This window comes from Oncorhynchus mykiss, chromosome 1, assembly GCF_057628025.1.
Source record: "Oncorhynchus mykiss isolate SJ-2025 chromosome 1, ASM5762802v1, whole genome shotgun sequence".
NCBI lineage: Eukaryota > Metazoa > Chordata > Actinopteri > Salmoniformes > Salmonidae > Oncorhynchus > Oncorhynchus mykiss.
Window position 1 is genome coordinate 73,789,658 of NC_143022.1, and position 23,183 is coordinate 73,812,840.

Genomic DNA, 23,183 nt, shown 5'->3' on the forward strand with positions numbered 1-23,183 from the left:
CAATCCATGTCTCAATTGTGTCAAGGCTTAAAAATCCTCTGCTAAACTGTCCCCTCCCATTCATCGACACTGATTGAAGTTAGATTTAACAAGTGACATCAATAAGGTATCATAGCTTTCACCTGGATTCACCAGTTGAATACATGTGGAAAAGCAGGTGTTCTTAATGTTTTGTACACTCTTGGTATGTGTGTCTGTCTGTGTATGTGTTGTGCACCTCTATTCGTGTGTGTATGATTACGTGTACCCTAGCTCCTCACCATGTTGCCATTGCTCCCGTCTATGTATGTCTCTCTATGCGTGTCACCTCATATCCCAGGCTGCTTGGCGTCTCTACTCCACCGACGGTGCCCGTACCTACCTCAGTGCCACGTGGCAGCACTACCAGGGCGCCCACTCCCCCTTCAGGCATGTATCCCCCCTCCCTCCGCCCCATGATGCCTTGACACCACCGGTTTTACTAATCACTCTCTTTGTTTTATTTCTCTTTCTTTCTTACCCCAATCCCCCTTCCTCCCTCCTCCGTTCCCTCTGGCCTTGTTTTATTTTGTATTATCCCCCCGTTCTCCCTCCCTCCCTCCCTCCCTCCCCCCTCTCTCTCTCTCTCTCTCTCTCTCTCTCTCTGTTTTTCTTTTGTTTTCTGTTGACTCTGCACGTAGTGTGTCTGGCGTAGTTATGCTGCTGATGAGAACTCGGTTTCCATAGCTACCTGGAAGCCTCATTTGAAGGCGTTGCATACCTGCAGTCCTGCAAAGTAGGTAACACCTAAAGTATGGCTGCTGCTCTGCTCCTATTTGGTCTCTGTGCTCCTCTAGTTTTTTTTAGCGGTTGGTCTCTTGTGGATATTTCTCCCTACTTGAGTTTTAATCAGCTCGTTAACTCCTTTTGACATTCCTTCCTATACTTATTTTGCTGTTATTATAATTTGATACTTGTATGGTTACAATACTTTCATATGTGACTTTCTTTTTAAGGCCCACAGTCATTAAATATTCCAATATTTCCAGGTGCCCACCCACAAAGAACCAACTTACAAATACCTTGCTTTCAGTTAATTCATTTAAACATTGAAAGTATAACAGAGTGTACAAACACTCTTATGTTGTCCAGAAATGACATCCATGTTTTCTCTGTAGACTTTAGGGTGTGTTTAAGGGCACATGAGCGTATCCTGGAAATATTCACAGGACGACCTGCTTTATCGCTCGCTCGCTCTTTCTCACGCAAACATACACATACACACCCTATAGGTCTACGTCCAGAGTGGGCGCAAACACAAACATCTGCTTTTTCAATCACAAATACACACCCCACTGGGCACAGAAGTCAGTTCAACGTCTAGCTTTGAATTACCTTTGGTTGAGTTGTCAACTAATGTGAAGTCAACGTGAAATAAACACAAAATATCACCAATATCCACATTAATGCAATGTCATCACATATCATTTGTGGGATGAAATGACGTGCAAACAACATTGATTTAACCAGTTTTTGCCCAGGGATTACACACCTTTCTATCTTCTATCTCTGTCTTCCGGTGTTTTCCGAGCCCAGTTGAGTGGCACAGCTATTGCTTGCATGTGTGCCTGCTGCAATGTTCTGTAAACTAGTTGACAAAATTGGTCTTGCACAAGGCTTTGACTGTAGTGGTTCATGTTCTTTATGCCTGGCGGTTTGTCTTCTGACATCATGTCTCGCATGCGATACACACAGGGAGGATGTTACAGTATGAAGCTGGCTGACTTCTTCATCTCTCTGTCCCTGTGTGTGGTGTAGGGAGACCCTGTAGACTCTGTCATTAACGACTGATATCTCTTCTTGTCTCGACTGAAATCTCTCTCTTGTCTCTCTCCTCTCTTCTCACTAACACCTAAAGGAAAGAACAGGGTGAGACGATTAGCAGGTTTGTAGCTCTCGCCTCTACACACATCACGCAATGGTTCATTCAAACACATTCACTCTAAAAAGAAGACCTATGCTGGTTGATAAACGTGTTGAAACTGAACCCTTGTTTTCAAATTGTTTTGAAAGTCACTGTTTGGCCAGAGCTTGCACTCACCTGGTATCCCTGGTCAGAATCAGTCCCTGGTCAGAGGGGAACAACAGTGCTATGAAAGTCACCATCCTGGTTTGAGAAATGTCTCTCTAGTGTAGCAGCCTATGTCTCTCAGAGCACCATGGTCTCTCTTGGCTCCTGGCTTTCCGAGCCACCATGACTGGAGTACCACTTTTCTCTGTCTCTGCTGTGTTTGAGAGAGTATCTGAGTGTGATTCTTTGCTTACTGTGTGTGTGTGTGTGTGTGTGTGTGTGTGTGTGTGTGTGTGTGTGTGTTTCTACGATATGTGTGTGTTATGTGCAAACCAGCGTCTGTACCATGTCTGCACCATGACGCGCGTTTTCCATTCCAAGGGTATTTATTTAACTTGTCAAACACCAGTCTCGGTCGGCAGGCCGAGAGACAAGGAGAGGAGGAGGGAGAGACAGAGAGATCTGTAACTTTAAGTATGATTTCAGGTTATTGTTTTTACAATACAGGGCTCCTTTAGCAACGGTGGATTCCTCGTGTCATGCCAATGCAGCTAAATTTGGACTTTATGTTGAGAGACATATGCACAGCACATGCGTAGGCACACACGCACGCACGCACACACATGCACGCGCGCACACACGCACGCACGCATGCACGCACGCACGCACGCACGCACACACACACACACACACACACACACACACACACACACACACACACACACACACACACACACACAACCAAACATGTCATTCCCTGCTAATCCTCCAAGCTGTTAGAAGTCATGAGGTTTTGTATGCTTTCATTGGCTTCTCAAGTAACTTGTGTTGTGGTTTAGTCAATTAGGCGAGAGCTTTTGAAATCATAATTATAGCTCAGCTTTTCATACCCTAAAATGTATACAATACAATTAGCTGTATAATAGGATTTTTCCTAAGCATCGCTCACATCAACGGTTGAGAACTTAGGTAATGTTATAATTGCTTTACAGTAGCAAATTAGTCTGGTAAAACTGACTTACTGTATATACTCAACAGGCACTAAAAATCTAAACACTGTGTGTGTGTGTGTGTGTGTGTGTGTGTGTGTGTGTGTGTGTGTGTGTGTGTGTGTGTGTGTGTGTGTGTGTGTGTGTGTGTGTGTGTTTGTGTGCGTGCATGTGCGCGTGCGTGCGTGTGAATGAGTGGATGGGTGGGTGGGTGGTCTGTTTATATGTGTGAGAGTATGAGAATTGTGGTGTGTCTGCTTATTTTGCTCTTTTCACAACTTCTGACTTCTGACTATCTAGAATGTAAGGACACAACCACCATAAATGACTCTCATGGTTTGTATTGCAACTCCTACAGCTAAAGGTGTGTGAGCTACTGTATATAATCAGACCATAGAATGCGAGATATACTGTATATCAGTAGTTTACAGTTCTGACCACAGGAGGTTGGTGGCACCTTAATTGGGGAGAACGGGCTCGAGGTAACGACTGGAGCAGAATCAGTGGAATGGTATCCAATACATTAAACACATGGTTTCCAGGTGTTTGATGCCATTCCATTTACTCTGTTCCAGCCATTATTATGAACTGTTCTCCCCTCAGCAACCTCCGCTGCTTCTGACAGTATTGACCGTACAGATGTCTCTCGTCCCTCCCTTCCCCACTCCTTGGTGTTTTAACCCCTTCCTCCTCTATCTGTCTTCCTCCCTACCTCCCTAGTAAGGGTCATAGTAATAGGAGGCGCTTCAGAAGGTATTACGCACAGACATTTAGGAAGTACCCACTACCCAGCATCCACTCCTCCCTGGTCACATGATCTCTGGGAATGCTGACTAACTGCCAGGTGCATGGAGGATGATGAGAGAACCCCAAAACTGCCACCTACCCCCTCCCCATGAAATAATTGTATTAGCCTTTTGCTTGTCTAATGGGACTGCTGCCTGTTACATGTTGCCTGTTGGTTTCGACCCCCACCTCCCTTGGACCCCCTTATCAGACACAACCCCTAAATAACTGTATCCCGGTCCCCTTATATAGCAGAAGAAGTTCTGTGTGTAGAAATCAGAACTCTTAACAAAGTATTTTATCGCCATAAAATCTACAGTCTATCTAGACCTCCATTTGTCTGCTGAGGTCTCTTGGCTTAGTTGCATGGTGCCACTGCATGTCCTCATAAAAAATTGTCACCACCACCCCGACTGACCTTTGACCTCACTCATCCCACACGGCATTGATGCATCTTCCTTTACCTAGGCTTGGGCAAGGTCCCTGTTATCATGAATAACTTCCTAATGGTTACTGGAGCACAATATTCCCTCCTGAATTTTCCACAGAAACTGGGAGTTTGCTCACTGATCATTGGTGCCTGAAGAATCAAGCCTGACCATTGGGTCTGCTGTCACTCCATCTGATTGGTTCACAGCATTGCATGCTTCTCTTGTTGTCACGGCAGGGGTTAGGGTGTGTCTCAGGTAGAGGCTGTCTGCATCTCCCACCCATCTACAGTGCCTTGCGAAAGTATTCGGCCCCCTTGAACTTTGCGATCTTTTGCCACATTTCAGGCTTCAAACATAAAGATATAAAACTGGATTTTTTTGTGAAGAATCAACAACAAGTGGGACACAATCATGAAGTGGAACGACATTTATTGGATATTTCAAACTTTTTTAACAAATCAAAAACTGAAAAATTGGGCGTGCAAAATTATTCAGCCCCTTTACTTTCAGTGCAGCAAACTCTCTCCAGAAGTTCAGTGAGGATCTCTGAATGATCCAATGTTGACCTAAATGACTAATGATGATAAATACAATCCACCTGTGTGTAATCAAGTCTCCGTATAAATGCACCTGCACTGTGATAGTCTCAGAGGTCCGTTAAAAGCGCAGAGAGCATCATGAAGAACAAGGAACACACCAGGCAGGTCCGAGATACTGTTGTGAAGAAGTTTAAAGCCGGATTTGGATACAAAAAGATTTCCCAAGCTTTAAACATCCCAAGGAGCACTGTGCAAGCGATAATATTGAAATGGAAGGAGTATCAGACCACTGCAAATCTACCAAGACCTGGCCGTCCCTCTAAACTTTCAGCTCATACAAGGAGAAGACTGATCAGAGATGCAGCCAAGAGGCCCATGATCACTCTGGATGAACTGCAGAGATCTACAGCTGAGGTGGGAGACTCTGTCCATAGGACAACAATCAGTCGTATATTGCACAAATCTGGCCTTTATGGAAGAGTGGCAAGAAAGCCATAAAAAGTGTCGTTTAAAGTTTGCCACAAGCCACCTGGGAGACACATCAAACATGTGGAAGAAGGTGCTCTGGTCAGATGAAACCAAAATTGAACTTTTTGGCAACAATGCAAAACGTTATGTTTGGCGTAAAAGCAACACAGCTCATCACCCTGAACACACCATCCCCACTGTCAAACATGGTGGTGGCAGCATCATGGTTTGGGCCTGCTTTTCTTCAGCAGAGACAGGGAAGATGGTTAAAATTGATGGGAAGATGGATGGAGCCAAATACAGGACCATTCTGGAAGAAAACCTGATGGAGTCTGCAAAAGACCTGAGACTGGGACGGAGATTTGTCTTCCAACAAGACAATGATCCAAAACATAAAGCAAAATCTACAATGGAATGGTTCAAAAATAAACATATCCAGGTGTTAGAATGGCCAAGTCAAAGTCCAGACCTGAATCCAATCGAGAATCTGTGGAAAGAACTGAAAACTGCTGTTCACAAATGCTCTCCATCCAACCTCACTGAGCTCGAGCTGTTTTGCAAGGAGGAATGGGAAAAAATGTCAGTCTCTCGATGTGCAAAACTGATAGAGACATACCCCAAGCGACTTACAGCTGTAATCGCAGCAAAAGGTGGCGCTACAAAGTATTAACTTAAGGGGGCTGAATAATTTTGCACGCCCAATTTTTCAGTTTTTGATTTGTTAAACAAGTTTGAAATATCCAATAAATGTCGTTCCACTTCATGATTGTGTCCCACTTGTTGTTGATTCTTCACAAAAAAATACAGTTGTATATCTTTATGTTTGAAGCCTGAAATGTGGCAAAAGGTCGCAAAGTTCAAGGGGCCGAATACTTTCGCAAGGCACTGTATAAAGCTACAGTATGTCTAAGCACAGGCTCACTGGCACAATACAGGTCTAAGTGTCCTAGAGATACTGAGATACTAGCTTACAGTATAAGTAGGAAGAGAGCTTCTATGCATCTGTATAAATTGTAGATCTTGCGGTGTTCCCTGGTTATTGTCTTTGTCTTGGAACACTGATCAGTGTCATACTACTGCCTTTGATCTCTACAACAGTAGTCCCCAAGAGCTACTATAGAGGTCCTGGAGCGCTACAAGGTGTTTACCCTCTTAGAAAAAATGGGTTATTTGTTTTTCCCCATAGGAAACCCCTTTTTGGTTCCAGGTATAGCAAGGGTTCTACTTAGATCCTTTTAGTGGTGAAATAGTTCCACATACAGTGCCATCGGAAAGTATTCAGACCCCTTCAATTTTTTTCACATTTTGTTACGTTACAGCCTTATTCTAAAATGTATTAAATACATGTTTTTCCTCATCAATCTACACACAATACCCCATAATGACAAAGCAACATTTTTGCAAATGTTTTAAAAATAATAAACAGAAATACCTTATATCCATAAATATTCAAACCCTTTGCTATGACACTCGAAATTGAGCTCAGGTGCATCCTGTTTCCATTGATCATCGTTGAGATGTTTCTACAACATGATTGGAGACCACCTGTGGTAAATTCAATTGATTGTACATGATTTGGAAAGGCACACACCTGTCTACATAAGATCTCAAAGTTGACAGTGCATGTCAGAGCAAAAGCCAAGCCATGATGTCGAAGGAATTGTCTGTCGAGCTCCAAGACAGGATTGTGTCGAGGCCCAGATCTGGGGAAGGGTACCAAAAAATATCCCCAAGAACACAGTTGCCTCCATCATTCTTAAATGGAAGAAGTTTGGAACCATCAAGACTCTTCCTAGAGCTGGCCACCCGGCAAAACTGAGCAATCGGGGGAGATGGGCCTTGGTCAGGGAGGTGACCAAGAACCGATGTTCACTCTGATAGAGCTCCAGAGTTCCTGTGGAGATGGGAGAACCTTCCAGAAGGACAACCATCTCTGCAGCACTCCACCACTCAGGCCTTTCTGGTAGAGTGACCAGACGGAAGCCACTCCTCAGTAAAAGGCATATGACAGCCCACTTAGAATCTGCCAAAAGGCACCTAAAGACTCTCAGACCAGGAGAAACAAGATCTGATGAAACCAAGATTGAACTATTTGTCCGGAATGCCAAGCGTCACATCTCAAGGAAACCTGGCACCATCCCTACGGTGAAGCATGGTGGTGGCAGCATCATGCTGTGGTGATGTTTTCAGCAGCAGGGACTGGGAGACTAGTCAGGCTTGAGGTAAATATGAAAGGATTCTTGATGAAAACCTGCTCCAGAGTGCTCAGGACTTCCGATTGGGTCGAAGGTTCACCTTCCAATAGGACAACGACCCTAAGCACACAGCCTAGACTACACAGGAGTAGCTTCGGGACAAGTTTCTGAATGTCCTTGTGTGGCCCAGCCAGTGCCCGGACTTGAACCCAATCAAACATCTATGGAGAGACCTGAAAATAGCTGTGCAGCATCGCTCCTCATCCAACCTGAAACCTGCTTCAACAAAGTACTGAGTGAAGGGTCTGAATACTTATGTAAATGTAATATTTTCGGTTTCATTTTTTTATACATTTACAAGAATTTCAAAAATCCTGGTTTTGCGTTGTCATTATGTGTAGATTGATTGTTACATTACAGCCTTAGAATAAGGCTGTAATGTAACAAAATGTGGGAAAAGTCAAGGGGTCTGAATACTTTCCAAAGGCACTGTTTAATCTTGTATTAGTGGTGGGTTCCACTAGGAAGCAAAAGAGTGCATTTCAGAGGGTTCTCATATGGAGACTATTGAATAACCCTTTATGGTTTTAGGTAGCAACTTCTTTTCAAAGAGTTTAGGCTTTTGTTTCTGCCCAGCTGATTCAGCTCCTTCCATCACACAACATTGTTCGTAAATCGTGGAGTTTAGTCAGCTAGGCTGGAGCAAAAGCCTGCACACCCTATATCTCCTCGGGACCAGGGGATCAGGGACCACTGTCTTAGAGAGTAGATGGGGTACTCTGAGTGTATTGTGGATGAGGTCAGCATGTTTGTAATGTTTGAGAAAAGGACAGTGCACTACACTGTGACTACACTCTGTCTGCACACATGTCTCTCTCAGGGGGAATACATAATAAGAGGCTTTGCTCTCTCTCTCGCTCTCTCTCTCTGTCTTTCTGTCTCTCTCTTTAGTACTAAGTTGAGCTTTAAGGAGCGGGTACGTATGGCAAGCCCTCGCGGCCAGAGCATGAAGAGCCGCCAGACGTCCATCAACAATGATCGGCGTTGTTCCCCGGGCAACAATGTGGCGGGCGCTGAGACGCGCAGCAGCCCTGCCAAGGTGCAGAAGAGCTGGAGCTTCAATGACCGCACCCGCTTTAGACCCTCCTTACGCCTTAAGAGCCAATCACGCACCTCGCCATCCGAAGGTGAGTGGAGAGGATGTGTGCCTCTGTGTGTGTGTGTGTGTTTTTGTGTGTGTGTGTGGGGGGGGGGGGGTTACATGAATGGGTGTGCATACGTGTGTATACGGTATGTGATATTTTTCTTACAAGGGTAGATTAATGAGTCAAGACTTGCAATCCACAGAAGTTGCAGTATCCTCCAACATGACGTGTGGAGTTCCAGTCCACTACCATATACCAAACATTAGGAACACCTTCCTAATATTTAGTTGCACCCCTGACTTTTGCCCTCAGAACAGCCTCAATTCGTTGGAGCATGAACTCTACCAGGTGCCGAAAGTGTGCTGGCCCATGTTGACTCCAATGCCTCCAACAGTTGTGTCAAGTTGGCTGGTTGTCCTTACACATAGACAATCAATTGTCTTTAACCTGTCTCCTCCCCTCCATCTACACTGATTGAAGTTAGATTTAACAAGTGACATCAATAAGGGATCATAGCTTTCACCTGGATTCACCTGGTCAGTCTGTCATGAAAACAGCAGGTGTTCTTAATGTTTTGTACACTCAGTATATGTCTGTCTGTGTATGTGTTTTGCACCTCTGTCTGTGTGTGTATGATTACGTGTACCCCATCTCTTCACCATGTTGCAATTTCTGTCTGTGTCTGTCTGCACGTGTCACAAAAGTACCCCGAGCTGCTTGGCGTCTCTACTCCACCGACGGTGCCCCCGTACCTATTTGGCACCCCAAGTTTTCTGAGCAAAAAATAATCATCTTTTTGTTGTAACTTTTTTTTTCAATTTTCATTGTTGGACATAAAAGACTAAACACCAGGAAATCAGCTCCAATTGATTTTAATTGATGAAATCTGTTCCCAAGTATTCCCACGCATAATAGAGAGATAAGGGATTGTATACAAATGTAAGCCAGGTTTGAAATGATCATGTTTTAGTCCAACATGTCTGTTTGGGCTTCTAAAGGTCAATTTGCAGTCTACAAATGATTTAGAATTATGTTCCAGCCCCCTGACTAGTTAAGTGGATTTAACAAGTGACATCAAAAAGGCATTGTAGCTTTCACCTGGACTCACCTGGTCAGTCTGTGTCATGGAAAGAGCAGGTGTCCTTAATGTTTTGTATGCTCAGTGTATAAACCTCAACTGTAACAGAGAATTCAAGCTGTATGTAACCTTCTAATAGAGGGGGGGAAGAGCTTGGCAGAGCAGTTCCCTGTTTCTGTCACCCCGCCTCTCCCCTGTATATCTATGCTCTTTATCTGTGCTCTTCAGGACACTTATCCTATTAAAAATCAATCTGACCTGAGAAACGGACTACTCTCATATTATTGGCTAAATGATGTATGCGTCATTCGCCCATCATGCATACAGCTGAGTGGACAATTATTGACCATTCCTAGAGATCCAATTTTCATTTGAGGAGAAAATGGAAAGCTACCAACTTATTTTGAAATATTATATTGTGGAGTTTCAGCTTGGAGCTGAAGTCTGTAAGGAAGGATGAGTTATATGGACACTTTTTATTTAGAATGCATTCTCTTTTGTAATCATGACCTGGGGAGGAGATGCAACGGTGAGGGGTTTAAAAAGCCAATTGGAAGCTGACTAGCGGGCTATGGCAGCATAAGAGACAAGTCAATTTGACACAACCCCTCTTTCTGTATCTCAGTAGACACAGGAATGGGGAATGATGACACGTTCGACGACAGGGGCTGCCACTGTGATGTCACCATGGAGGACATAACAGCTGCACAGAAGGCTGTCATCAGAGCCGTCAGGTGAGTGCTTATCATAGACTGTTCTCTCTGCTACCACGGCAAGTCTGCAAACAACAGAACGCTGAACAGCTTCTACCCCCAAGCCATAACACTGCTAAATAGTTCATTAAACAGTTAATCAAATAGCTACCCGGACTATCTGCATTGACCCTTGTTGCACTAACTTCTTTGACTCACCGCATACGCTGCTGTTGCTGTTTATTATCTGTCCCTTTATTCCTAGTTATATGTACATATCTACCTCAATTACCTCGTACCCCTGCACATCCACTCTGTACTGGTACATAGCAGTGGAGGCTGATAAGTGGAGGAAGGCTTCTAATAATGGGTGCAACGGAGTGAATGTAATAGCATTTTACTTTTCTATTACTTCTCTATTTTCTTTCTCTCTGCATTATTGGTAAGGACCCTTAAGTAAGAATTTCATTGTTAGTCCACACCTGTTGTTTATGAAGCATGTGATGAATAGAATCTGATTTATCTATATCTCTATAGAAATCTCTATGTAGACTTGTGTTTTCTTACACAATCCTTTATAAAACGTTCTTTCTATTTTGTTCAGGACATGGCTGTTGTAAACAGTGTACATAAGGAATGCATACACTACAACAATCGTAAACATAGACATATATTGTAAGAATATACTGTATATCTGAGCCTTCCAGGTTCTTAGATCCAGATCCAGAGCATGGACCTCCTCTATGTTGTTCTAGCCCGTTCTAGATCGTTCACATACTCTCACAGGGCAAGACCTGTGGATACTACAGTACTGTGGTTATCTGCCTGACCAGGCAGGTGTTTTCGCTGTCAGTCTCTGTCAGTCCACAGCCTACTGCTGTGAGGCTCTGTGGTGCTTCAGGGGATTCTGTTTACCCAGTGAGAGGTCAGGGAGTACAGTTTTGGGGGATGTGTTTTGTGTTACAGCTGTCCAGTTACTCACTCTCGCACCAGCAACGTGTCTCTGTTTACTAATGTGGCCACCCTAATGGTACTGTCTCTCCCTCTCCTCCCCCCTCTCCCTCACTCACCACCTCTCACTCTCTTTTTTACTACCTCTTCTCTCTCTCTCTCTCTTTCTCTCTCCCTCCCACTCTCCATTTTCCTTTACCTCCCCCTCTCCCTCACCTCTCTCTGACGGTGTCTGAAGATGTGCTATTTTGATTGGCTGCCAACACCCCAATTCCTAACACCAGGTTGTTGCTCTAGAGGACCCCCTCTCCCCTGGCCCAGTCTGCCCGCTCAGCAGGCCCCCTCAATGGGCAACGGGAGTGGAGACATGCCCCTGGCTTTCCCAGGGTGTCGGGTTGACACCCTCTCAGTCAGAACTATTATTGCAGCAGCTCATATGTCCTTATGGTTTCCATTTATACAGTGAGGATCATGAGCAACTGGAGCCATTCTGAAGCCATCAGAGGGTCAGAATGAACCAACTGTAGATCCACTTACCTGCATCAATATTATTTACCCAGCAGTAGTTGTACTTGTACAGTACATTAAGGTTGAGGGATAATATCATTCTAGTGTGGTTTGGTTTCAAAATAGCTCAGGCAGGTTTTGATGACATGAGCTAAGGTTTCATAATGTTCTTGTGAAAGTATTTGAGTAATATTTTCTTAACTGATGCTCTGAAAATAAAAGGTAAAGGCCAGGGGTTGGAACCAAAGTTATTTTCCAGTCGTTCTGAAGTAGTTCTGAACAGAACCATCCGTCCCACTGTTCTGACCAGCCAAATAATATTCTGAACCGGCTCAAACCCCCCAAAAATACCTGTTTATCATTCCTTTCTGTTCCTTTTTAAACCTCTGAAATCATCTGTTTTTTTTAAAACATTTAGCTCAACATTAAATTACCTAATGAATTATGCAGTGCAGATATGGCAGCTTGCTATGGAGCAGGCAAGCTGTAGCTCAGTGAGTTGTTTTGTATTCGTGATGGAAAGACAAGTGTAGAGCACGAGATGCAGGTTGGGAGAGAGTGAATGAGGAGGCTTGGCTTGAAGCGCTGGGCATTTTGTGATGACATGCATTATCTGAATTAGGCCCACAGAATTATACCTACGCAGGAGCAGCTTCTATGGAGGAACTTTGAATGTCTTTGAACTTCAGAGTTGGATTAACGTTGGACCAGAGAAGCTAGCTAGCTAACAAGCTTGTGTGTGCGGAGTGGCACACAAATTAAACACACATTTTACCTTTATGTAGTTAATAATCCAATGTGAAATGTGATAACTATAGTATCCCTAACTAAATGTAAATATTTTCCGGTTTTCGGTTTTGTTCACCGAACCAGTTCCAACACCTGGTGAATAAGTTTTTAAACAAATTAGAATGCAAATGAAAAGGAGAAGAACCATCGAAACGAAAGGAGGAGGGGGTGAACAATGGGAAGTTTTTAAATAATACTAATAGTATATAATGTAAATGTGATGGAATTTACAATGTATGATATTAATCTAGTTTAAAAATAATAAAGATTATTTATTTATTATTAGCCTAATCATTTGTTTTAAAGCAACAACAGGTGTGACTGCTTCACATGATGTATTGTTGTCTCTACCTTCTTGCCCTTTGTGCTGTTGTCTGTGCCCAATAATGTTTGTACCGTGTTTTGTGTTGCTACCATGCTGTGTTGTCATGTGTTGCTGCCATGCTATGTTGCTGTCTTAGGTCTCTCTTTATGTAGTGTTGCGGTGTCTCTCTTGACTTGATGTGTGTTTTGTCCTATATTTTTATATAATTTTTAATCCCACCCCCTGGTCCCGCAGGAGGCCTTTTGCCTTTTAGTAGGCCATTATTGTAAATAAGAATTTGTTCTTAACTGACTTGCCTAGTTAAATAAGGATTACTTCTTTTTTTTAAAGTTACAATCAGTTATTTTCATCACTTCTTGTTTTTGTATCTCAAAAATGATCAAATAAACTGAGAAATATGTTTTTTAAAGCTGATCTTGTTTTTTAAAAAAAGTTTAAATACATAAATAAAGGCTACAATAGCTGTCAGCTTCTTGCCAACATACAGGGTTGTGCATAGTTAAGCTGTTGTTACCCTCTAGTGGCTGACTAAGAGATGACAGGTAGAACATTGACGGATCTCTGTGTGATTCCCCCTACTTTTCCACTCAGGATCATGAAGTTTCATGTAGCAAAGAAGAAGTTTAAGGAGACTCTGCGTCCATACGATGTGAAGGATGTGATAGAGCAGTACTCTGCAGGACACCTGGATATGCTCTGCAGAATCAAGAGTCTACAAACTAGGTGAGATGCACAGATACACACTCTTAGAAAAAAAGGAGCTATCTGGAACCTAAAAGGGTTCTTCAGCTGTGCCCATAGGAGAACCCTTTGAAGAACCCTTTTTGGGTTCCAGGTAGCATCCTTTGGGTTTCATTTAGGAACCTTTCCACAGAGGGTTCTACGTGGAAACAAAAAATGTTCTCCCGGGAACCAAAAATGGTTCTCCTATGGGGACAGCCGAGGAACCCTTTTGGAACCCTTTTTTTCTAAGAGTGCACACAATACACACACAAGCAGACACACAGACACTGAAACACACACACTCACACACCTTGCTATATACGTATGTTTACCTTCTCCACTTCATTAACGTGTGTGTTTGCGTGTGACTCACACACCCTCTCCCTCCCAGGCTGAGCCCCCCCGCACTTATATTACAGCCAGGCCAGGAGAAAGTGCATGCCAGGGATGAAGTCTGACCCAGGGTTAGACAACCCCCCCCCCCCCCCCCCCCCCCCCAATTGTAGACATCTCATGCATCTCTATGTGTGACTGTAGACTCTTGCATTGCGTTATTGTCTGAGACTAACCAACCATATCATTTCAGGAGTTTGGATTGTTGACTTCGGTTACATCAGTGATATAATCCTGTTAGATATGGCATTACATTGTGTACTTTTACTGATTAATAGAGTGGAATCTACTAGTGGATTCTAGTAGTTAGTCTGTTTTGGAGAATGTATTGTAGCGGGTACGTGGTGCCTGTAGTTGTCCTTTTTTGCTACACTTCAAGACTCTGAATGTGTGTGCGTGTGCGTGTGTGTGTTGTATTTGACCCCATGTCTCTCTCATACAGACTGGACACTGGAGTGGGCCACACCCTGAGCAGCAAACCCAGGAACATGTCCTCCCCCTCCCTGCACTTATATTACAGCCAGGCCAGGAGGAAGTCCGCCCCAGGGATGAAGTCCCCAGGGTTAGACAACCCCCCCCCCCCCCCCCCCCACACCAACCCCTAATAACATAAACCCCCTAGCCACTACCCCCAACTCCAACCTGTCCCCGGTCCCTCACACAGAAGACAGAGTTTGAAAGGAGATGGTGCTATGTCCATGTGTTCATCAGGGAGCACAAAGCCTGTGTTTCTAGATCCACAGAGACAGGATAGGTTTAAATGTGAAATGGTGATGGCTCAACCTGCAGGCTTCCAATGGGACTAGAAGAGTTTCTATCATATTGCTTACACTATCCAGTTACTTTTAGATCTTTTGATTTCGATCACCATAGTTCTGTATATTGACTAGAAAGGAGACACTGCTTTCACTGAAGCAACCCAGTTGTAGGAGCTTTGGACTCCCTGATGACACATGCTTTCTAACCAATGGACGCATTCAACTAGTAGATGTTACGTGTGTAGCCTCTCGCCAAGCGTGTGGTAGAAGAAAAGCTGTTATGAATGTGTGGTCTGTTTCAAATATTTTGCATGTTGCTGTGCTTCGGGGACATAGATTGACAGCTGCTGCTGTATCTTTACTAACAGACTTTTCCTCCTTCAAAGGATTGGCTAATGACTAAGGATTTTGTCAACCAGAGGAGGCTGGTTGGATGAGCTATAGGAGGGCGGGCTCATTGTAATGGCTGGAATGGAATAGTATCAAACACATCAAACATATGGAAACTACATGTTCAACTCTGTTCCATGAATTCCATTCCAGCCATTGCAATGAGCCTATCCTCCTGTAGCTCCTCCCACCAGTCTCCTCTGCTCTCAACATGGATATTTTGTGAACAAAGAGAATGGCTGTAGTTACTAGTTGGTGCAGATTGTTGTTTTTTTATCATGCACTGTAGATTGCATTGTAGTTGATTTAAACTGTAGTTTAGAAACACTGTGTGATTGTGTTTTAACTATAGCCTGCCCTCACAAAAAAACACATGTCAAATTTGCAGTTTTTACATGTGAATGTGTGTTTAATTTCACATGTGAAACTGCAGAATAGATTTTGACATGTGATCGTTTTTGCACAACTTGAAATTCCACATGTGATAGTGAAAATCTAATTTTCAGTTTCACGTGTAAGAAAACTCCACATGTGAAAATCTAATTTTCAGTTTCACGTGTAAGAAAACTCCACATGTGAAAATCTAATTTTCAGTTTCACGTGTAAGAAAACTCCACATGTGAAAATCTAATTTTCAGTTTCACGTGTAAGAAAACTCCACATGTGAAAATCTAATTTTCAGTTTCACATGTAAGAAAACTCCACATGTGAAAATCTAATTTTCAGTTTCACGTGTAAGAAAACTCCACATGTGAAAATCTAATTTTCAGTTTCACGTGTAAGAAAACTCCACATGTGAAAATCTAATTTTCAGTTTCACGTGTAAGAAAACTCCACATGTGAAAATCTAATTTTCAGTTTCACGTGTAAGAAAACTCCACATGTGAAAATCTAATTTTCAGTTTCACGTGTAAGAAAACTCCACATGTGAAAATCTAATTTTCAGTTTCACGTGTAAGAAAACTCCACATGTGAAAATCTAATTTTCAGTTTCACATGTAAGAAAACTCCACATGTGAAAATCTAATTTTCAGTTTCACGTGTAAGAAAACTCCACATGTGAAAATCTAATTTTCAGTTTCACGTGTAAGAAAACTCCACATGTGAAAATCTCACTTTCCCATGTGAAATAATGTTATTCTCCTGATTTGAATTTTTTTTGTTAACATGTTGCAGTAGCAATGTTTCCACCGGTGGAATTAGGGTGACCACATTTAAAAAGCCCAAATGTGGGACAAGGGCATGGTTATGCGGGACATTTGCGGAACAGTGGACAGGATATTTTTTTGCTAATGGTTAATGGATCACTTTCAAATGGCGACATAGTTTTTTTGTATGAAGGTCACTCACTGCCTGTTAAAGGGGCAATCCTTAGTTGCTACATCCATTTTTGGATATATAAATTAATTAAATGTACCCATTGATTTTTGTTTTATATAACTTGTAAATAAATGCCTCATGTTGTAGCCCACCAGAACCCAAAATATAAGCTTGTTTTACTCCAATGTTTGTAAACAAAGTACAATTTTAATTTGTTTAATGTTTTTATTTTTTTAAACACCATATAGCCTAAAAACACATTTAAAACTATAATATTGATATCATGGATGGTCAATATCAAGCAAAACTGGGAGTTTTGGAAATATTTTTCATATACTGAGGAACTATCATTAGCAAAAACCACTTCATTGACTTTCTGTGTGAGGTGAAGAAAAAATGACTAAGCTTAGCTTATTAGTGGTGGACGTGATGAGTTATGACAATCAGAAATCAAACATTGCCAATCGGGCACTTTCCTACTTTTGCATGCAGCAGGCCAAGTCGGCCTACTTCTTTGTGCTCAGGTGCACGTGCTCGCTCAACATTATCAGGAAACAGAAAACCAGACACGTGCTCATTGCTCACATGGAGCACTCCAAACAAAATACAAAATATATATATATATTTTTTACAAAACTAGTAGTGGTTATGAAATAAAACAAAACGTGAATGACTGTAGCATAAGTAAAACATGCATTATCAGAAATTCATATAACCAAATGATGGGGGTTTAACTATACATTTTCTAGGCCTACTGGTGACACAAGTTATTGGGAATTGATCAAACAAATAAACAATCAAAGGAAAAACAATTCACACAATGAAACAATGAATGCGCCAGAATTTGCGGGAGACAGCTGAGCGCATTCCGGATAGAGATGCGCCATATCTTTGCCACACACCACTCCCCTTCTTCATGCAACATTTTCAATTACACTCAAGACACATTATCTTCTCACATATTTTATATGCGTATCACTGACAGCCACAATTAAATCAGCTAGACCTATTTCCACGCGCGTTAACCAAATCGCGGGCTTCCCAAATAGGCATAGGCCTAAACGATTGTGATTTGAAACAATACAAAGCTATTTAAAAAAATTAAATAAGCTAATGATCCTCTGTGGCTAAGTCATGCTCCCTGGTGAATCCTTTTTTATAATTTTATTTAGACAGGAGTAATTATAGCCTTTATTGGCGAAATATCAATTTATTTTAGGGGACTCCAGCATCCTAACAACTTTCCTTTCCAATTCGCAAGAGGCTGAACCCAGAGATCCGTATATAATGACGAGATGCACATGTCTCCACCCTAACAATGGAAGTTTTTGTACCAAAGGCGGAAGGCAGGCGAAAACCTTAGGTCTGTATATTATGCCCATAGAAACACATTGGGCTTATTCTGGACACATTTTGGCGAGAGTGATCCCTCTCGCTTCGCCTCTTCCTCTCTGCTAAATCTATGTCACCGGAGAAAGCACGCGAGCTAGCGAAACAGTGCCCCTCTATATATAGCCCATGTACAATATTTGATTATGTCTGGCCAGAAATAGTATGACATGCCATACTCATTTGGTCCAGACAGCATCAGATACTTGGTCTAAAAATACTGAGACAGAGGGGAGCTGCTTCGCTGGCTCTGAATCTTTAAATTAGATTGTCTTTCTGTCGCGGTGCGCCTCTGTCAAATAACATTTGATTTGGATGGGCTAGGAGGTGCGGCCCTGAATGGGCGACCAGATGTAGCTGGAAGTGGGAACATTTACGTGTGAAAGAAATGCCACATGTGGGGAATTATTTTTGTCAAGAAAGGAAAAAGTACATGTGAAACTTCACACGTAAAACCACCTGTCTGACACATGTGAAAATATAATGTACCAACTGGCTATCAAAGTCCACTATTTGTGTTTAATTCAACGAAATGTGTGTATCATAGGGTGGATCAGATACTGGGTAAGGGCCAGATCCCCATGGACAAAAAGATCAGGGACAAGCTTCACCCTGATGGGGACACACTGGAGGACATGAGTATGCTGGGACGTGTGTGTAAAGTGGAGAGACAGGTGAGCGTTTGAGCAAATTATACTGAACAAAAATATAAACGCAACATGTAAAGTGTTGGTCCTATGTTTCATGAGCTGAAAAAAAATATCCCAGAAATGTTGTGAGCATTTCTCTTTTGCAAAGATAATCCATGAACCTGACAGGTGTGGCATATCAAGAAGCTGATAAAACAGCACGATCATTATTCACAGGTGCACCATGTGCTTGGGACAATAATAGGCCACTCTAAAATGTGCAGTTTTGTCACACGGCACAATGCCAAATGCTGACAGCAGGAATGTCCAAAAGAGCTGTTTCCAGAGAATTCCATTTCACCACCATAAGCCGTCTCCAACGTTTTGTTTGAGAATTTGTCAGTATGACCAATTGACATCACAACCGCAGACCACATGTAACCACCCCAGCTCAGGACCTCCACATCCAGCTTCTTCACCTGTGGGATCCTCTGAGACCAGCCACCCAGACAGCTGATGAAACTGCGGGTTTACACAACAGAATAATTTTTGCACAAACTGTCAGAAATCGTCTCAGGGAAGCTCATCTGCATGATCGTGGTCCTAATCAGGGTCTTGACCTGACTGCAGTTCGTAACTGACTTCAGTGGACAAATGCTCACTTTCAATGAGTTTGGACATCGACAAAAGTTTGGACACACCTACTCATTCAAGGGTTTTTCGTATTTTTACTATTTTCTACATTGTAGAATAATAGTGAAGACATCAGAACTATGAAATAGCACATATGGAATCATGTAGTAGCCAAAAAAGTGTTAAACAAATCCAAATATATTTTAGATTCTTCAAAGTAGCCACCCTTTGCCTTGATGACAGCTTTGCATACTCTTGGCATTCTCTCAACCAGCTTCACCTGGAATGCTTTTCCATCAGTATTGAAGGAGTTCCCACATATGCTGAGAACTTTTTGGCTGCTTTTCCTTCACTCTCATCCCAAACCATCTCAATTGGGTTGAGGTTGGGTGATTGTGGAGGCCAGTTCATCTGATACAGCACTCCATCACTCTCCTTCTTGGTCAAATAGCCCTTACACAGCCTGGAGGTGTGTTGGGTCATTGTCCTGTTGAAAAACAAATGATAGTCCCACTAAGAGCAAACCAGATGGGATCGCTGCAGAATGCTGTGGTAGTCATGCTGGTTAAGTGTGCCTTGAATTCAAAATAAATCACAGACAGTGTAACCAGCGAAGCAACCCACACCATCACACCACCACCTCCATGCTTCATGGTGAGAACCACACATGCGGAGATCATCCGTTCACCTACTCTGCATCTCACAAAGACACGGTCTGGCCCAAAAATCTCCAATTTGGACTCATCAGACCAAAGACAGATTTCCACCGGTCTAATGTCCATTGCTCGTGTTTCTTGGCCCAAGTAAGTCTCTTTATCTTATTGGTGTCCTTTAGCAGTTGTTTCTTTGCAGAAATTTGAGCATGAAGGCCTGATTCACGCAGTCACCTCTGAACAGTTGATGTTGATGTCTGTTACTTGAACTCTGTGAAACATTTCTTTGATCTTAAATTTCTGAGGCTGGTAACTGAACTTATCCTCTGCAGCAGAGGTAACTCTGGTTCTTCCTTTCCTGAGTCGGTCCTCATGAGAGCCAGTTTCATCATAGCACTTGATGGTTCTTGCGACTGCACTTGAAGAAACTTTCAAAGTTATTGAAATGTTCTGGACTGACTGACCTTCAAAGTAAAGTAATGATGGACTGTCGTTTCTCTTTGCTTATTTTAGTTGATAACATGACTTGGTATTTTACCAAATAGGGCTATCTTCTGAATACCACCCCTACCTTGTCACAACACAACTGATTGGCTCAAACGCATTAAGAAGGAAAGAAATTCTACAAATGAACTTTTAACATGGCACACCTGTTAATTTAAATGCATTCCAGGTGAGTACCTCATGAAGCTGGTTGAGAGAATGCCAAGTGTTTGCAAAGCTGTCATCAAGGCAAAGGGTGGCTACTTTGAAGAATCTCACATATAAAGTATATTTTGATTTGTTTTTTGGTTAGTACATGAATCCATATGTGTTATTTCATAGTTTTGATGTCTTCACTATTATTCTACAATGTAGAAGATAGTAAAAAATAAAGAAAAACCCTGGAATGAGTAGGTGTGTCAACTTTTGACTGGTACTGTATATACCTGTATATATGATGGGATGCATAGACATTATAGACAGTATGTGGATAGAATATGTAGTATATCTGTATAATATGTATATAGAATAGTATACATACAGCAATAGTTGAATAGAATGGCATTGACTAGGCTACAGTATATACTGTACATATGGCAGACACAGTGAACCCTTGTTGCTTTTAACTGTCACCCCCCGTCCCCCAGGTGACGTCCATAGAGTCAAAGCTGGACTCTCTGCTAGATGTGTACAGGCAGGGCTCGTCTGCCCTCACCCTCTCCTCCCTGCCCCTTTTCGAGCTGGAGCACCAGACATCCGACTACCAGAGCTCCATCCTCAGCAAGGACCTGCCCTCTGGCTCCCACCTGGGAGGGGAGTGTGTAAGAGGGCATCCAGGTGAGGGGGGTGGGGGTATGTCCCGGTCAACAACAGGTGACCATCTCTCCAGGGGCCTCCAGCTCATACTGGCCCCCAGCGAGCTCACCCTCAACACCTGCCCTCCCCCATACCCTGCCTCCACCGCATCCCCCACACCCATGCCCTTCCTGCTCCCTGATAGCCCCTACCCGCTCCTCACCACCCCCAGTAGTTTCCCCAGGCGAGCGCATTTCCCTAACCTCCTGCCCCCTCCACCATCTGCTGGTGCCGCCACCCTCCATCTGCCCACCACTGGCCCCCAGCACAGACGCCCCCTCTGCCCCACCCCAGCTGCTCCTCGAAGGGGTAGGCTGGAGGAGAGCTCAGGCCCCTCTGTGATGGTGGGCTCCAGGGTGGACGATGGAGAGGAGGACAGAGAGGGGGAACATGCCCAGAGCAGGGTGCAGCTGAGGGGGAAGCCCCACTTGAGGGAAGAGGGCCCCTGGAGGAGGCACTTGAGCCTGGAGGTGGACCCCTTGCTGCTGCTCTCCTCTGGATGTGAGGGGGTACCCTCTGAGCAGGGACAGGGGCTGGGGAAGTCCTGGTCAGCACACAACCTTACTCAGCCATCTGCAGACAACCCCCCCAACCTGTCCTCCCCCCTCGGCAACAGTAGCAGTTCCAGAGATGGCTCCCAAGGCAACCTCGACGTTAGCAACTGGCGTGAAACAGACCTTTTCATCACTGTCTGTGACCTGGAGCCACAGGTGGACCAGTTTGATTTCCTGTCCCAGGAGAGTGGCTTCCTGTCCCATCCCACAGCAGACGGTACTGGCTGCTTGGACCTCTTGCTGACTGAAGATGGGGGGTCCTCAAGCAGTTTGACCGGACCCCACATCCCCACAATGGACAGTGCAGAGTCCCTCAACCAGCCTCCCCATGTACGACTAAAATAACTATTCCATAGGAGTGAATAAAATAACTCCTTCCCCCCAACACACACATTACTAATACGACCATCCAGCATAGAGGATTCACTGGACAAAAAAAAAAAAAAAAATGATTTGAAAATGTTGATTTTAACTCTGTTTTTAAGATGTTTGAGGTGTCAACAAAAGATGTCCTCTCATGCATATCATTGCATGGACTATTTCCTAAAACAGCAACAAGCTGAGAAACTAACAGGGGAAGGGGAGATGGGGGAGGAAGATTGAACAAAAGAGAGTTTGGTCAGATAGTGGTACTGTTTGCTCTCTCGACTATGCATGACCACCGCATGTCTAAACTGCACTTTAGGGTCGAGAGCATTCAAGCCCCCGAGCCCCTTCGATAGCCTTGGAACCACAGTTATGAGGGCTGAGTCCAACCTCATAAGCCCACAGCTCACCTGTTTTTACCTGCATGTTCCATTCATGTATCTTCCAAACCCTTGAGAGGCAATTTGGAGCAGTCAGCTATTATTACCCAAGTATTCCTAACAAGCTCACCATTTAATAATAGATAATACAATAATTAATTTGATATTAACATAAGAAGATAAACCTATTGAAGTACATTTGTCAATTATTTTCCTAATAAATTGTACAATCTTGTGAGGCCATTTGATTTTGAACAAATCCAATTTGCTGATTGCGTGCTCCAGTAGGATTCATTGTTTTGGACTTTTAAAGGCATTTAGTGAAAGACAAACAGCAGCCAAATAAGATCAGTTATGACTGTGATACAGTAGATAGTGAAACAAGGCTGGGGTACACTGCAGTTGTCGGTCACAATAAACACTGCAGAATGCAGGGTTTCTTGTCTTACAGCTCATGTGTACCACTGCCTTGTGGTACACAGGCAGCAGCACTGTTTGACTGCCACTCAGCCTGAACACAGATGCCTGCTCTTGAATGAGAATATGCACAAAACTGTGTCAGCCATTGTGATTTCCTCTATTTTGCACCTTTTTGTTCTTGAAGAAGAGACAGACACAACAGTCTTAAATGTCTTCTGTGGCGTTAACGATGACAGCTTACATTCAACACATTTGTTTTTATGGTGCATAAGTGCACTTGGCTTAGCTGATTAACAATTACACTGTAGAATGC

The 23,183-nt window shown here is 43.2% G+C and overlaps 1 protein-coding gene across 6 annotated transcripts in view; it reads left to right on the forward strand.

The window, feature by feature from the left end:
• Positions 1-23,183, forward strand: part of kcnq5a (potassium voltage-gated channel subfamily Q member 5a) — a 113,890-nt gene that overhangs the window by 86,159 nt on the left and 4,548 nt on the right. The window contains exons 8-14 of one of the 6 annotated variants that reach the window (XM_090239610.1): positions 660-754; positions 1,877-1,903; positions 8,389-8,624; positions 10,286-10,394; positions 13,516-13,647; positions 18,445-18,571; positions 20,943-21,132. In XM_090239610.1, the coding sequence (XP_090095736.1) occupies positions 660-754; positions 1,877-1,903; positions 8,389-8,624; positions 10,286-10,394; positions 13,516-13,647; positions 18,445-18,571; positions 20,943-21,132 (916 nt within the window). Of the gene's footprint in view, positions 1-659; positions 755-1,876; positions 1,904-8,388; positions 8,625-10,285; positions 10,395-13,515; positions 13,648-14,482; positions 15,701-18,444; positions 18,572-20,942; positions 22,686-23,183 lie in introns of those variants that run through there. The other 5 variants (XM_036984484.2, XM_090239619.1, XM_036984487.2 and 2 more) reach the window with 5 other exon arrangements.